The sequence below is a fragment of the Balaenoptera ricei genome, chromosome 2 (genome assembly GCF_028023285.1).
Source record: "Balaenoptera ricei isolate mBalRic1 chromosome 2, mBalRic1.hap2, whole genome shotgun sequence".
Classification (NCBI taxonomy): Eukaryota; Metazoa; Chordata; class Mammalia; order Artiodactyla; family Balaenopteridae; genus Balaenoptera; species Balaenoptera ricei.
The window spans coordinates 151,257,954-151,273,507 of NC_082640.1; the positions used below are offsets into that span (position 1 = coordinate 151,257,954).

The 15,554-nt window shown below is 38.6% G+C and overlaps 1 protein-coding gene across 10 annotated transcripts in view; it reads left to right on the forward strand.

The window, feature by feature from the left end:
- Window positions 1-15,554, forward strand: part of PPP1R36 (protein phosphatase 1 regulatory subunit 36) — a 43,877-nt gene that overhangs the window by 11,413 nt on the left and 16,910 nt on the right. For 6 of the 10 annotated variants that reach the window (XM_059914448.1, XM_059914442.1, XM_059914441.1 and 3 more), the window contains 5 exons: window positions 628-714; window positions 1,241-1,338; window positions 1,438-1,504; window positions 3,430-3,528; window positions 7,884-8,018. In XM_059914448.1, the coding sequence (XP_059770431.1) occupies window positions 628-714; window positions 1,241-1,338; window positions 1,438-1,504; window positions 3,430-3,528; window positions 7,884-8,018 (486 nt within the window). The remainder of the gene's footprint in view (window positions 1-627; window positions 715-1,240; window positions 1,339-1,437; window positions 1,505-3,429; window positions 3,529-7,883; window positions 8,019-15,554) is intronic. The other 4 variants (XM_059914444.1, XM_059914449.1, XM_059914451.1 and 1 more) reach the window with 4 other exon arrangements.

Sequence of the window (15,554 nt, forward strand, 5' to 3'; positions counted from 1 at the left end):
CGCAGTGGTTGAGAATCTGCCTGCTAATGCAGGGGACACGGGTTCGAGCTCTGGTCTGGGAAGATCCCACATGCCGTGGAGCAACTAGGCCCGTGAGCCACAACTACTGAGCCTGTGCGTCTGGAGCCTGTGCTCAGCAACAAGAGAGGCCACGACAGTGAGAGGCCCGCGCACCGCGATGAAGAGTGGCCCCCGCTTGCCGCAACTAGAGAAAGCCCTAGAACAGAAACGAAGACCCAACATAGCAATCAATCAATCAATCAATCAATCTATAAAAAAAAAAAAAATCCTTCCAAACTGATCACGAGCTTTCTGTTTCTTCCGAAGTTACAGCAGCATTTTCAGACGGAAATGTTTTGTGTATGGTGGTATTCAGGAGGCTAGTGATACGTAAAGGCTGAATATAAAGTCTGATCTTTTAATCTTTTTCTAGATGATTGTACCACATGTAAATACATGAATTTTGTACCACATGTAAACACATGAATTAAGTACAGCTGTGCCTCAGATTCTCTCCAGGACACTCACAATATGTGCTGGTCCTCAGGTTCCATGAGCTACGGTCATGCTCTGATTAGTTTCCCCCGGGAAAAGGTTAAGGTCCTAATTTTCTCATTTCTATTACAGTTTTACACCTGCAGTAGAACTCAAAGAAAGAGGAAAGAAAGGCAAAGCAGTTCACTTTGCTGAAATTGATGGTCCAGCTTCAGACAGGTAGCTTAACTTAGCACCATGGCAGTGTTGCTGATAGCACCTCTCAGCAGAATGGCTTAAGCCTCTACAGACTCTAAGAAAATATCATTCCCATCATCCTAGGTTGAAATGCAAATAGCCATCAAGGAAGGAACATGCACTATTTCACAATTATGGTGGGAGTTACAATCATCCCAATAATGTATCCCTGTGATAATTCGGCTATTAGCAAATTTTCAGCTTCTTATACTTTAAAAAAAATCTGAAAATGATAGCTATGCCAAAAATAGATGATTTAAATGACCTATTTTGGATCAAACTGGTATTTACATTTTATGTAAGGCAGTGTGTATTCCTCCTACCCCTAGCATAGTAAATATAACGTTTAATAAAATGTATTCCAAAATGATCCTACATTAAATGAAACCCACACATGACACTCAGGGTCTCCTTACTTTATAGTAAACACCTCATGTGCCTCAGGGTAGATTAAATACAACTAAAACCTTTCAAAGCACTACTAGAGACTGTTATATCCCCAAAACAGGTTGACAGATAAAAGGTTTGCTTTAAGAGACGATAAGTCACCCAAAGGCTTAGAGAAACGAAGTCAGCAGGGCAACGTTACACTCCACGATGCTAAATGTGAGTAACTGCCTCATCATCCTTACATGTGTTACCTGGTGTCAACCTCTAAGGCAGCTCTTTGTCCCTCTTTCAATTGTCCATCTTCTCTCCTTTCAGTTGTTGCTTTACTTTTGCTACAAGATACTGAGATGCAGCATATCTGTTCTTTTACAACATTTATGAGGTATGTAATGCTTGTGAGACATTTTAGATCTTTTATCCTTTATTTTGAAATCATCCCATCTGATAAATGATGACAAATCTGATTTTTGGAGAAAGGGCTGGCTCTATACAAGCCATCCTCTCAGGATTCAGTTTCAAAGACTGAGACCAAAGAGAGGAAGCCAGAAGTCACAGGAGCCCAAAATAAAGTCCAGGGCAAGGAGTATGGTGAGCACGTTGTCAGAGTCCCATTGAGACTGCACTACGTATATGTTGGTTAAAGGGTATACTCATTTCCTGAAGATCAGTTTTCTCCGCTAGTTATGTTTGGCAGCCCCAACAAGTACTAGGTGTGTGACTCTGGGTGAGCTTTTTGATCTTCCCGAGCCTCAGTTTCCTTGGATACAAAATTGGAAGTAATGGTGTCTCCACGTGGCTGTACGTGGAAGGTGCTTCTCATGGCAGCTGCACTTGCAAGTGCTCAGTGAGAGTTGGGTATCCTAGGCTGTGGGCAGCGCTCACAGATTCCCTCAGCATTCAGTAAACACCTGAGATATGGCAAACACCTGAGATTCTCTGCCTGAAGCTTTATTCTATGGCAGGAGCACACTCAGCCTGATTGAAGGGCTACAAGGCAAGCTTGGGGCACTAGGGAGTCAGTGCCCGAGAAGCAGCCTCCAATCAGTGATGTGCTGGAGGGAGAGTTGGTAGATAAATATCCCAGCTTCCATCTGTCAGGATAATTCTAAGTTTTCTACGCTGTCTCCTAGAGTCCCGCATGGTACTGAACTACATTGGTCCACAGTGATAATGAACTTGTTAACACCCCCTTTCCATCTCACCTCCCCACTCCCCTACTGATGTTCCTTGTGATCACTTCCTAGTAAACTACTTACTCGCAAATCTGTCTCATGGTGTGTTTCTGGGAGAACCCAACCTAGGACAGGTAGTTATTAATACTGTGAAAAAAAAGTCTGCAATGCTCATCTTCATCCTGCTCTCAAGGTATAGTTCAGGAATGCATGCCAGAGTAAGAATTTCCGTTTGGGGCTAGAAAGGAAGCAGCAAAAATCTTGTAAGAATAGTTAGAAAGAAAACAAAGCCTTCTAGTTTTAAAACAAATGAGATAGGATTGTAAATCAATGCAGTCTTTTTGGAGAGCAAAACTTACGAAACTTTAATGTGCAGATATTCTATGTCCTAGCAATTTCACTTCTAGGAAGTTACTCAAAGATGTGGCTATAAGAATAATTACTGCAGCAATGTCTATAATATTTTTTAAAAACCCAAATATCCATCAGTAGAGGATTAGTTAAATAAATTATAAGCTGTAGCATACTTTATCCACCTGTTTAAAAAAATGAGGAAAATCTATACATGGTATCATGGAAAGAGGTCCATGCTACACAGGCAAGTGACAGAAGCAAGTTGCAAAGACTTGTATATACATCATTATCCCATTTGTTACCAAAAAAAAAAAAAATAAGGCATATATTCATGCATATGTATGTGTGCTGGTGGAGGAGGACCTTATTGCCTATGCTCTAGAAGGTTTAGGACGGATTCATGCCAAACTCTTAACAGTGGCTACCACTAAGGAGTAGGATGGTGACAAAGGAGTGAGGGGAGAGTCTTTTTACTTGTTACATTTGTGTACATTTTTTAAACAACAAAAAATTACCTGTATTATAAAAACACTTTAAAAATGAAAACTAATTGGTAAGCAAAACTATAATTCAGTTGTGACCTCTCAAAAAATTTTGTTACGAAAATCAGTTTTCTTATATCTTCAACAGTTATAGTAGATAGAATTTTAAATGGTAAATTAGTTGTGTGATGGGTATGGTAATATGTGTTTCTACTTATTCTTGTGTGCCCATATATTTTTTTATGACAGGCTTTATGTTTGAAATATGTTATCATTATTTTCTTTTAATCTCCCCATAGGAATAAGAATCTTGACAATTTCCTCATGGCATTGTTGTACTATTTATATTATTACTTGGAAAAAATCTCACAGGAAAAGAAACCCAAAAGCTGTATGGTGTAAGTAGAATTTTGTAGTGCACTTTATTTTTATTGATTTATTTATTTATTTTTGGCCACGCCACGCAGCTTCCAGGATGTTAGTTCCCCGACCAGGGATCGAACCCGGGGCCCTGGCAGTGAAAGCACCGAGTCCTAACCACTGGACTGCCAGGGAATATCCTGTAGTGCACTTTAAAGCTTTATCACTGCCAGTATTAAAACTAACTTTTGTCTAGGGTAAAGAGATGATGGAAATTTTAAAATCTTGGAGTATGCTAAAACATTTTACAGGGAGGAGTTCACCAGTTTTAAAGCTCACTGAATAATTCAGATGGGTATTCTGTTAACTAAATATTGCAAATAATATAGACCAGCACTGCCCAATAGAAGAGTATGCCCAATATGTGAGAGCCATATATGTAATTTAAACTTTTCTGATGCCATATTTTTAAAATGTAAAAAGATACAGGTGAAATTAGTTTTAACAAGATATTTTATTTAACCCAATGACTCAAAAATATTATCAGTGCAACTTGTTGTCAATACTAGGAAGTTATTGATGAAATACTTTACTTTTTTGTAGTAAGTGTTTGAAATGGTGTCTATTTTACAAATACAATATACCTCAATTCAGACTAGCCACAGTCAGTGCTCAGGAGCTACATGTGGCTCACAGCTACCATATTGGACAGTGCAGATATAGATATTGTTTCTATGTTTTTCATGCTTACAAAGTTCTTGCTAAAGGGTTTGTAAGCATCTAATGAAAAAAACTAAGAATTTAAAAAATTAACAGATATGACCAAAATGATATTACATATCATAGAAAACAAGACTTCTTAGGCTACATGTGAAGAATTTAATCACTTTAGGTGGAGGTGCCTCGGAGCTATACAGGGCAAGAATCTGGGAACTCAGAGTCCAGAGCAAAACAATGCCTCCCAGGCTTGGTGACCTTTGCAAGCCATGGAACTTTCCCAGTGCCCAGGCTGCCCTCCCCAGTTCATGTGGAACCGACCCAGTGATTTTGCTGTTAGGAATGCTGGATAGAGTCATCAGTTTGCTGAACAGTAGAAACTAACACAATATTGTAAGGCAACTATACTCCAATAAAAATTTAAAAAAAAAGCAAAGACTGTTTCATTTCTTAATTTATAGAAATAGATAACAGAAGAAAGGTTTCTTAGTTATTTTTAAAATATACTAAAGGGCTTCCCTGGTGGCGCAGTGGTTAACAATCTGCCTGCCAATGCAGGGGACACAAGTTTGAGCCCTGGTCTGGGAAGATCCCACATGCCGCGGGGCAGCTGAGCCCGCAAGCCACAACTGCTGAGCCCACGTGCCACAACTACTGAAGCCCGCGCACCTAGAGCCCGTGCTCCACAACAAAAGAAGCCACCTCAATGAGAAGCCCGTGCACCGCAACGAAGAGTAGCCCCTGCTCGCCACAACTAGAGAAAGCCCGCACACAGCAACGAAGACCCAACGCAGCCATAAATAAATTTAAAAATTTATTAAAAAATAATAATAATAAAATAAAATATACTAAAAATTATTAGGGGGCTTCCCTGGTGGGGCAGTGGTTGAGAATCTGCCTGCTAATGCAGGGGACACGGGTTCGAGCCCTGGTCTGGGAAGATCCCACATGCCGCAGAGCAACTAGGCCCGTGAGCCACGGCTACTGAGCCTGTGCGTCTGGAGCCTGTGCTCTGCAACAAGAGAGGCCGTGATAGTGAGAGGCCCGCGCACCGCGATGAAGAGTGGCCCCCGCTGGCCGCAAGTAGAGAAAGCCCTCGCACAGAAACGAAGACCCAACACAGCCAAAAATAAATATAAAAATAAATAAATAAATAAAACATTACTATTAAAAAAAAAAATTATTAGAACCCAGTGATATATAGTAGACTTTCATGGAAGGAATCAGTTACAGACTGACAAAGAAAAATCCAAGCCTTAAAATTAATGGTTCTGTGGTGTAATTCTAAAAAAAGCATAACAACTTTTCCTTTTCAAGCTTCCAGTAGTCAGTTGGTTTAGTTATTATAATAGAAACAAATATAAATTACATTGAGATATCTGGATATAAATAACTTTAAGAAAAAAATTAATTTCCGTCAAAATAGTGAGGTGTAACATAGGGATAATAGTAGCATTCACTGTACACTTATTGTCCAGATTAGATGAGTTAATGCATATTATCTTAGCCTAGTGGTTGGCCCTTGGAAGGAAAGCCTATAACCTGTGAGAGGAGAGCAGGAAGAGCTATAGAAGGATATTAAAGATACACTTTGATGGTCTTAGATGACTAAATGCCCTAATTCCAGAAGAAAAAACCTTATCCCCATTTAACAGAGGATGAAGCTGAGGCTCAGAGAGGTTAAATAGCTGGCTGGTGTACGTGCCAAGTTAGTGATGGAGCTGAGGCTAGAACCCAGGTCTCTAACTCCAAAGTCTCTGCCTAAACCACTGTGTGGTGTCCCCACATCCCTTACCAATCAACTCGGCTCTCTGTCCCCGAGTTTATCCATTTGTAATTAGGACTTACAGCTTCTGAACAAAGGTACAATTATGTATGCAGTTTTAAACATCCTATCATAAGTATTTTCAAGTTATTACAATCTTCTTAATTATAATTTTTAATGGTGGCATAACTTTCCATCAAGCTACTGTATGTTAATAACTTATTGACCTACCTATTAAGAAGCAATGTAGTATAGTGGTTAAGAGTACAGACTTTGGTGCCTGGCTTCAATCCCACGGGGGGACACATATGTTAGGTTAATGTCAAATCCTTAAATAGTACTTGGCTCTATTACTACAGCCTGTATTACTACTCATATTATCCCTCTATTTTATATATTTTGGGAGTCTCCAGTTTTTCTGATAGTCAAATAGATAAATAATAATTGCATTGAATATCTCATGCATTAGATTTCTCCCCTAACTTTGGATGATGTTTTACAAAGAATAAATTTCCAGGAGAGATTATTGGATCAAAGTTTATGACCAATTGTATGGCACTTGAAATTATTACTAAAAATTTTTCCAAAGGGTTATACCTGGGTTTATTTTAAATGCCAGGCTCTCCCCAGACCTACTGAACCAAAATCTGGAAGAGGGGTTGGCCTTGGGAATTTACACTTTTAGCAAATACCCCAGGCAATTCTTACATATATTAAAACTTGAGAACCATTGGCGGAAACGTTTCAAAGCATTTCTTCGTTGTTGTTTGGTTTGTTTTGTTTTCAACAGCAAAAAAGAGATTAACTGTAGGCAGGTCTGGCAAAGCAGGGGTGAGGATGAGGGAAGGAAACAGGGAGGCAGGCACAGTGATGGTCACCGGGGTGCTCGTGGGTGTGTGTGTGTTGGGTTTATATGATATTTGGGCATTTAAAGTTGGAACCCACCTTATCTATTCCAGAAACTCATTTTATTCCAATTACGCACAGGCCTTCTCACCACAGTGATAATGTTTTGTGCTTTGAAACACCCGTATTATCCTTAAACCCACCGCCTTTCCCCACAGCTTATCCTCATGTGGTCAGTCTAGTGGTTAACATCAGAAGGGGCAGTATGTTGTCTTTCTTGTTTAGAGTGCATTTCGTTTGGCTTTTATCTTTCTGAAAATAAAAAGGCAGGGAAAAAGCTAGTGACACTTTATTTTTCAATAGCAATCATTGGAATGTATTGTCGGCAATGTTTCCTACTATACTGTACCGCAAAAATGTCTAAAATTAGGCTTCAGACATGCTGTAACCTAAAAACAGGTTGCCTTTTAGAAAGTACATTTGCAATTCAATTGGAACTGGGGCTGTGTTTTCACAGGGAAGCAAGGTGATTGTAATTGATGCCAAAGTTCCCAGAGTGGTATTCCACAGATGCCTCCTTAGCAAACACAGAACTGAGGGTGAGCAAACGTTGAGTAGTTCAAACATTGAGCCCCCGAACTTAGTAATAACATCAGAAACCCAGGGGAAGCTAAGGTGGGAAAGAGTCTCCATGGCTGTTTTAGCAAAACAGCAGGAAAATGGGCTGCTAACTGCCACAGAAACTAGTATAGGGAATTTGTTGGTCAAGCTGTTCTATATAAATTAGGACTTCCTGTGTATAAAATTGAGGATACATATACAATTTATAAAGAATCTATTCAAAAAGTGAATATTCAGCATAAACTTGAGACGCTGATTACAATGATAAATATCAAAGGACTTTGAGGAACTTTCTCTGCCACAGCTCAAATAAAATAAATAAAATGATAAGTGAGATGTGTTGACTCACTTATGTTTCTTTCAAGATAGTTTATACTTCTGACTTTTTACTAATTAATATAGACATTTGCCAACATTAATCCAGATTATTGTTTTTCTTTTCAGGGGCCTTGTAGAGAAAAAAGAGATGGAATTGGTTATCAGTAAGTTAGAAGCAGCACAGAAATACTTGGCACAGAAGTACTGTGTCCTCGTCCTGGGCTTGGGAATGCCTGATAAGCATCACATGTGCTGCGGAAAGTAAGTCCCCACTTAGGATTTTGTTAGATCTTCACTTGTGTGTAGATCCACATCCTTACAACCCTTAGCTTTGACTTTTGGTGCCCCTGAGAAAGGTTCCTTTTTTGTTGTACAGAATCACTGGGCTCAGCTGAGACTCTGTCCCAAACACATGTGACGTCTTGTTTGAGAGAGCCAAGTGAGTATAGGAAGAATCCCAGAATCTTGGCTCATATATTTTTTTTCTTTTTTCACATTAAAGTATAGTTGATTTACAATGTTGTGTTAGTTTCAGGTGTGGCAGATGTTTTAACAACCTTCTGCTATTTGGGTTTAAATTTCTCTCAGGTTGTATCAGTTCAATGAAATCTTGCTTTCTGCCAGGAAGGCTTCTTGCTGTCAGACAAGGGCTACTTGGCTGCCTTAGGCAGGAGGCCGAGTGATGGGCCAGTGTTGAAGTGGTTATTGGGTGTGTCCCCTCCCCTTCTGCTGCTTGTTTTGCAGCAACAGTTGTGGGTATAAGTGCGTAAGGTGGGAGTTGCAAGATGACTCTGTTTGTGGGAAGGTAATTTTTACCTTAGGATGACAGTTCATACACTACTGTAATTAAAATTTTAAAGTGTCTTATCACAGGAAAGTTTGGGGTCACAGGAGAGAACACTCCAATCCTTAACCCAAAATCTCCTTCTCTTAAGTAGTAGTTTCACAACAGGCTCAAGATCCATGCCATGGTCATGGCCAGACCTTTTAAATTTTTTAAAAACTTTATTGGAAAAGAACCCAATACATGATTTCTCTCTCTCCACATTCCCCCACATTTTCAAAATACAAATATTTGTATTGTACATACTTTTTTGTGTTCCACATTTTTTTCTGTGTACCTTCTTCTATTATTCTGCTAATATAATCTTACCTACCACTTTGAATAGCAACTGTAGTCATTCTGTTGTATAATATACCAGTTTGCTTAACCATTCCTCTTGTGTACATTTGTGTGGTTTCAGTTTTTCTGCTTTCTAATGCTTTTGCATTGAATATCTTTATATAACTAACTTTGTTCATTTGGGCTGTTTACTTATGGCTTATTACCCAGAATGTACTTATCTGGAAGGCATGAACAATTTTATAGCTCTTGTTACATATTGCCAGATTGTCCTTTAAAAAGGTTAAAACATTCTTTATCACCATAAGCAATAAGCATACTTGTTTTTATTAGTTTAATATTTTTGATAGCTTAAAGGTATATAAAAATCTTAAGGATATTTTATTTGACTGAATATTTTTCATGACTATAGAGTTTGTGTTCTTTTTTTGTGTAAAATGATTTATTGCCTGTTCCTCCTCTAGTTTTAACCATCTATCAAGTGGAAACTGGGAATTTGTATAATTTATATTTCATATAACAAGGATTGGTTACTTGTTTTTTTCTAGTTTGTTGCTTTCATTTTGATATTTACGTTTTTACACATTATGAAAATGTTTTAAGTTTTTATTTATTTGAACATCTCCACCTTGTTTCTGATGCTATTCAATAGTCATACAAGTTCTTGCATTCCTGGGTTCATTCTGTTCATTTCCAGGCTAAACTCCTCACCTTTCTTTCTTAGTTTTTAAAAATAGGATTAAAAAAAAAAAGCTTTGATCCATTTGAAATTTGTTATATCTGATCAGATGAGCTATGAATCTAAGATATTTTTTCTTTACTAATAGCCAACTTTCCTGTAATATTTATTAGTGATTTTTTCCCCTGTAACATTTCTTGTTTATTAGATGTTGAATTTTTCTAATATTTTAACCCATTTTAGGGAATTCCTATTGAATTTTTTTGATTAGTTTTTCTGTTTTAAACATCAGAACTATACAGCTTATATTTTGCTTTGCTTTATTCAACAAACATTCTTGCTCTGTGGTAATCGTGGTGCTAAGTGCCAGGGTACAAGGAAAATGGTCTCTCTTTTCAAGGAGCATACAGTCTGTTGGAGGAGTCATCAGGTAAGGAGACCAGTGACTGGTGCAATAGAGGTATAGACAGAGATTGGGCACCCAAAGCGGGAAAGGCGAGGAGCGGTGGACCTCAGGGAGTGCAGGCAGTGAGCTGGGCTGGAAAGGAGGTGATTTAGCTGAAAACAAGTACTCACTCCTATTACCTCCAGAAACCTTGTATTTGGTGATCTTGCCTATTTGAGATCAATTTCACTATTAATCAAGTTCTAAGCAATATCTACCAAGGACCTTTTATCGTTTATTGTATTAAGATCTATACTTTAGCTTAGGAAATAGTGTCGTCTTTGCTATATTGAATCCTCTCAAAGAGCTGTAAGATGTATTCTCCATTTATTCATATTGTTCTTTATTTTGTCCATTAAAGTTTTACATAGTAATCGTTAAAGAAATTTGTGTGGTCCTAAGTTAGATTAGCACTTATGTATTCATGTAATCAATTTTTTAAATACCAATGTGAAGTTTTGGTTTATTTATTTGTTTTTAATTGTATAAGTACTTCATGAACATATCCTAAGGGTAAAAAATTTAAATAGTTATGTATATAGTTTATAGTTAGTTAGTATGTAGAGTTAAAAATTAAAGTCTCCTACTTCCTCCACCATCCTTCAATATCAATCTCTCCCCAGAAGTAAGTACTGTTACTTCTGGCTCGATGTATGTCCTCTTGGTTTTCTATCCAATTATACGTATGCACTTACATTGTTGTTGTTAAATACATTGGATAATGCTATGTTGTCATTCTGAAATGTGCTTTTTTCACTTATAAATCTTGGATATTTTTGAAGATTAGTACACATAGATCTACCATATTCTTTTTTAAAAATGGAATAGTTCTTAAACCATGGATATTATGGATTTATTATCATTAACTGATTATTTCCCTGTTGATGCATATTTGGTAATATATTTTATTTATTTATTTATTTATTTATTTATTTATTTATTTATTTATGGCTGTGTTGGGTCTTCGTTTCTGTGGGAGGGCTTTCTCTAGTTGTGGCAAGCGAGGGCCACTCGTCATCGCGGTGCGCGCGCCTCTCATTATCGCGGCCTCTCTTGTTGCGGAGCACAGGCTCCAGACGCGCAGGCTCAGTAATTGTGGCTCACGGGCCCAGCCGCTCCGCGGCATGTGGGATCTTCCCAGACCAGGGCTCGAACCCGTGTCCCCTGCATTGGCAGGCAGATTCTCAACCACTGCGCCACCAGGGAAGCCCCTGGTAATATATTTTTGATGACAAAAATATATAAGAATGCATTTGGTTTTATCAGTTTATGTCGTAACCTATGACACATATGTTAAACACATTTCCTGCCTATGTAAAATTTTAATTTATCTCCTTGGATTTTCTAGTTATATAATCATATCATCTGTAAAAGGTAGTTTTTAATTTCATTTTTTCCTAGAGTCATATTTAAAATTTTTAATTAGCTATAGTAGTAGCATTTCCCGTATCTGATTCCATTAAAGAAGTGACTGAAGTCAGCCTTACTTTTTTTTCTGTTATAAAAGAGAATAAGCTAGCACATGCTATTTACTTATTGACCCTTAGTTTAAGTGATGAATTATTTATCATGTCGAGAAAATAACTCATTGTTTCCCTATATGTTCAAAAATAGTTTTGTTCTTTCTTTTTATACAATTAATGCATAGTCTTGTACAATAATTAATCAATACATAAAAAGGAAAGGGTAAATCTGTTGTCAACATTTCATTTATTATCCTTTCAGACATCTCTATATGCACACCCAGACACACAATTTTACATAAATAAATAGAATTTATTATTCTGTAACATTACACCTGTAAAATATACCCAATAACATACTTACTTAATAGACCAGTTGTGAAAATTAAATGATATAATACATATAAAACACTTAGACCCATCCTTGGCACATACTATGTATTCAGTAAAGTTAGCTATTATTATTCCTTTTTTGTTGTTATTATTGTTATTGCTATTAATCTGTGGAATATGGTAGTAAATATAACTCTACAACATCACCTTTAATGGCTTCCTGGTATTCCAAATATATTTAACTTATTGATGAACAGTTGGAATATTTCCTTTTTAAATATTAGGAATAACGCTGCAATGAACTTTCTTATACCTATATTTGATGTACTTGTCTAGTTTGTCCTAAAGATAAATTTTTTACAGTAGAATTCCTGGGTCAAAGAGAATGCATATTTAAATATGATGGATATGTTTAAATTTTAAAAGTCCTGTTCAAGAATAGATGTTACTATGGACAAGAAAATAAATGGAAAAACAGATAATTTGTTAGAGTAAAGGGACTATGGGCGATTTAAAAAGTGCCTTGCATTATGCAGGACTTCCCTGGTGGAACAGTGGTTAAGAATCCACCTGCCAATACAGGGGATACGGGTTCGATCCCCAGTCCAGGAAGATCCCACATGCCACAGAGCAGCTAAGCCCGTGCAGCACAACTACTGAGCCTGCACTCTAGAGCCCGCGAGCCACAACTACTGAGCCCACGTGCCACAACTACTGAAGCCCGTGTGCCTAGAGCCCGTGCTCTGCAACAAGAGAAGCCATCGCAGTGAGAAGCCCGCTCACCGCAACAAAGAGTAGCCCCCGCTCGCTGAAACTAGAGAAAGCCCGTGCGCAGCAACAAAGACCCAACACAGCCAAAAAAAAAAAAAAAAAAAAGTGCCTTGCATTATCAAACAAGTTGTTGGATCTTTTGAGACCTAGACTATGATATTTACTGTTTTCCTGTTCTCTCTTAAGGTTGTATGATTTGTCCCCACTGCTTTGTTATAGTTTGAGAACCTAAAACGCTTAATGAAATTCTGTATTATACTTTGCTGTTCTCACCTGGTTTTTCCAATTTATTTTACTTTATTTTTTATAATTACCATTAACCCTTACTAAACATTTTACTCTATCTGCATTTTAATGTCTTTCATGTGAGCATGGATTTCCACCCTTTCATGTAGTGAACTTTATAACAATTCCATGTGGTTAAATTTTTTCTTTTTTCAGTTTTTCTGAGTCTTGAAACCTTTTCCTTCCACTTACAAAAAGAAACATCAGGTGGGACAGAGATTGTATTGGTTTAGTAACTTCATTGTTTAGTTGGAATAGGTTCTCTCTAGGCTTCTCCAGGGTCTAAGGGGCAAGCATATGTCCTCTCCACTCTTCTTGGCTATTTATAAGGACATACATTGGTCTGTAAAGTTTAAAAACAAAAATGCATGTGAGATTTCTCTCCACTAGGGACTTGATGTTTATTAATGTTTATATCAATGTATTTTCAGTTCAGGCTCATTGTCTTTGTTTTTTGGTTATATTTTGGCATTGTTGGCCATTTCTCTTCTCTTGCACCCCTCTTGTCCACAGTGGTAGCTATACTCAGTCTGCTTCCCATGTCTACCATCTCTGTGATTCACTTTGTGTGGTTTACCATGATTTGGGAATGCCCTCTTAATGCATCTCCGGCAACATTCATTCTTTATTCTACTACATCATTTCTGCTCTTGAGAGTTTTCACTGCTATGTTCAGTTCTTTCATGGAGTTGACAGGTTTAGTGCTGTCTTCCAGTGCAGTAGCCATGAAAATGTGCCACTCAGATCTGCTAAAGTGCAGGGTGTAATTGACCAGCGGCCCCTGCTGCTGCACTCTGAATCCACCACCAGGTTTGTGCTGAGGCCACTCTTCCCATGGACTGTCTCCAGCCAATGTCTGAGGGCAGCGGGGACACTAAAGCAGGCTCATTCCTGCCAGACATGGGACTCCTCGGGTGGGTGACTTTGGCTTGAGGGCTTCCCTTTGGCCTGGTCAGAACTTTCTTGTGAGGTGTAGTAGTAGAAGGAATAGAGAGAGATTTAAAATTGGGGATTGAGAGTTCAGCATCAAAAAACATTCCTGTGGCCCAAATACAGAAGGCCTTTCCGGGTCCCTAGAGCTGTTGGTAGAGCTTCAGCTTGCCACAGACTCCCTTATTTAGGAAGAAGTGGTGTTTTCTCTTCTTGACAAAACTTTTAAGAAAGGTATTATAGTAAAATTATAGTCAGCTTTATAAATTTTCCTATTTAATCACTTGTAAAAATCACCTTTTCTCAACTTAACGTTAATTTCCTCTGTCTTTAAAGCGTCACTTCTAATTAAGAAAACTAGAATTTAAGTTTTGTATCAGTCAGCTCAGGCTACCATAACAAATTGTCACAGATTGGATGGCTTAAATGACAGAAATTTATTTTCTCGTAGTTCTGAAAGCTGTAAGTCTGAGACCAGGATGCCAGCATTGTCAGGTTTTGGTGAGGGTCCTCTTCCTGGCTTGCAGATAGCTGCCTTCTTACTGTGTCCCCCGTGGTGGAGAGAGAGAACCCTAGTCTCTCTTCCTCTTCTTAAAAGGACAAAAATCCCATTATGGGGCCCCACCTTCATGACCTCATCTAAACCCAATTATCTCCCAAAGACCCTGCCTCTAAGCACCACCACATTGGGGGGTTTAAGGGCTTCAACATATGCATTAGGGTGGTGGGGGGAGACACGAACATTCAGTCCATAACAAGGTTAAAAAAACACCTACTCTGGGCTTCCCTAGTGGCGCAGTGGTTGAGAATCCGCCTGCCAATGCAGGGGACACGGGTTCAAGCCCTGGTCTGGGAAGATCCCACATGCCGCGGAGCAACTAGGCCCGTGAGCCGCAATTACTGAGCCTGCGTGTCTGGAGCCTGTGCTCCGCAACAAGAGAGGCAGCGACAGTGAAAGGCCCGCGCACCGCGATGAAGAGTGGCCCCCGCTCTCCGCAACTAGAGAAAGCCCTCGCACAGAAACGAAGACCCAACATAGCCAAAAATAAATTAAAAAAAAAAAAAAAAAAAAAACCTACTCTAAAAAATTTTTTTAATTTAGTGCCCATATTGTTCAATTTTTAAAAGAACATAGGCATTGCAAACTAATTTGGGGATGAAAAACAAACTGCAAATATATCATAATTAGAGATTTAAAAAAAAATAAATTTATTTATTTTATTTATTTTTGGCCGTGTTGGGTCTTCGTTGCTGCGCACGGGCTTTCTCTAGTTGTGGCAAGCGGGGGCTACTCTTTGTTGCGGTGCTCGGGCTTCTCATTGCTGTGGCTTTTCGTTGCAGAGCACAGGATCTAGGCGCGCGGGCTTCAGTAGTTGCAGCACGCAGGCTCAGTAGTTGTGGCTCACGGGCTCTTGAGCTCAGGCTCAGTAGTTGTGGTGCACAGGCTTAGTTGCTCCGCAGCATGTGGGATCTTCCCGGACCAGGGCTCAAACCCGTGTCCCCTGCACTGGCAGGCGGATTCTCAACCACTGTGCCACCAGGGAAGCCCCATAATTAGAGATTTTATCATATCTTTTAGTTTCCTAGATATAGAACCTCCACTTAAGTTGTACTTTTAACAGTACCTTTTTATTACAATATATTTTTTATACAAGCTTTTAATGGAACTCATGTTTGCAAGTAAGTGATTACCTCAGTTTAGTACTAGCTCATTTCCAGGAGATGTTGGTCTTTTTGCCATTGTAGGCAATGTCACCTACTTTCCTCC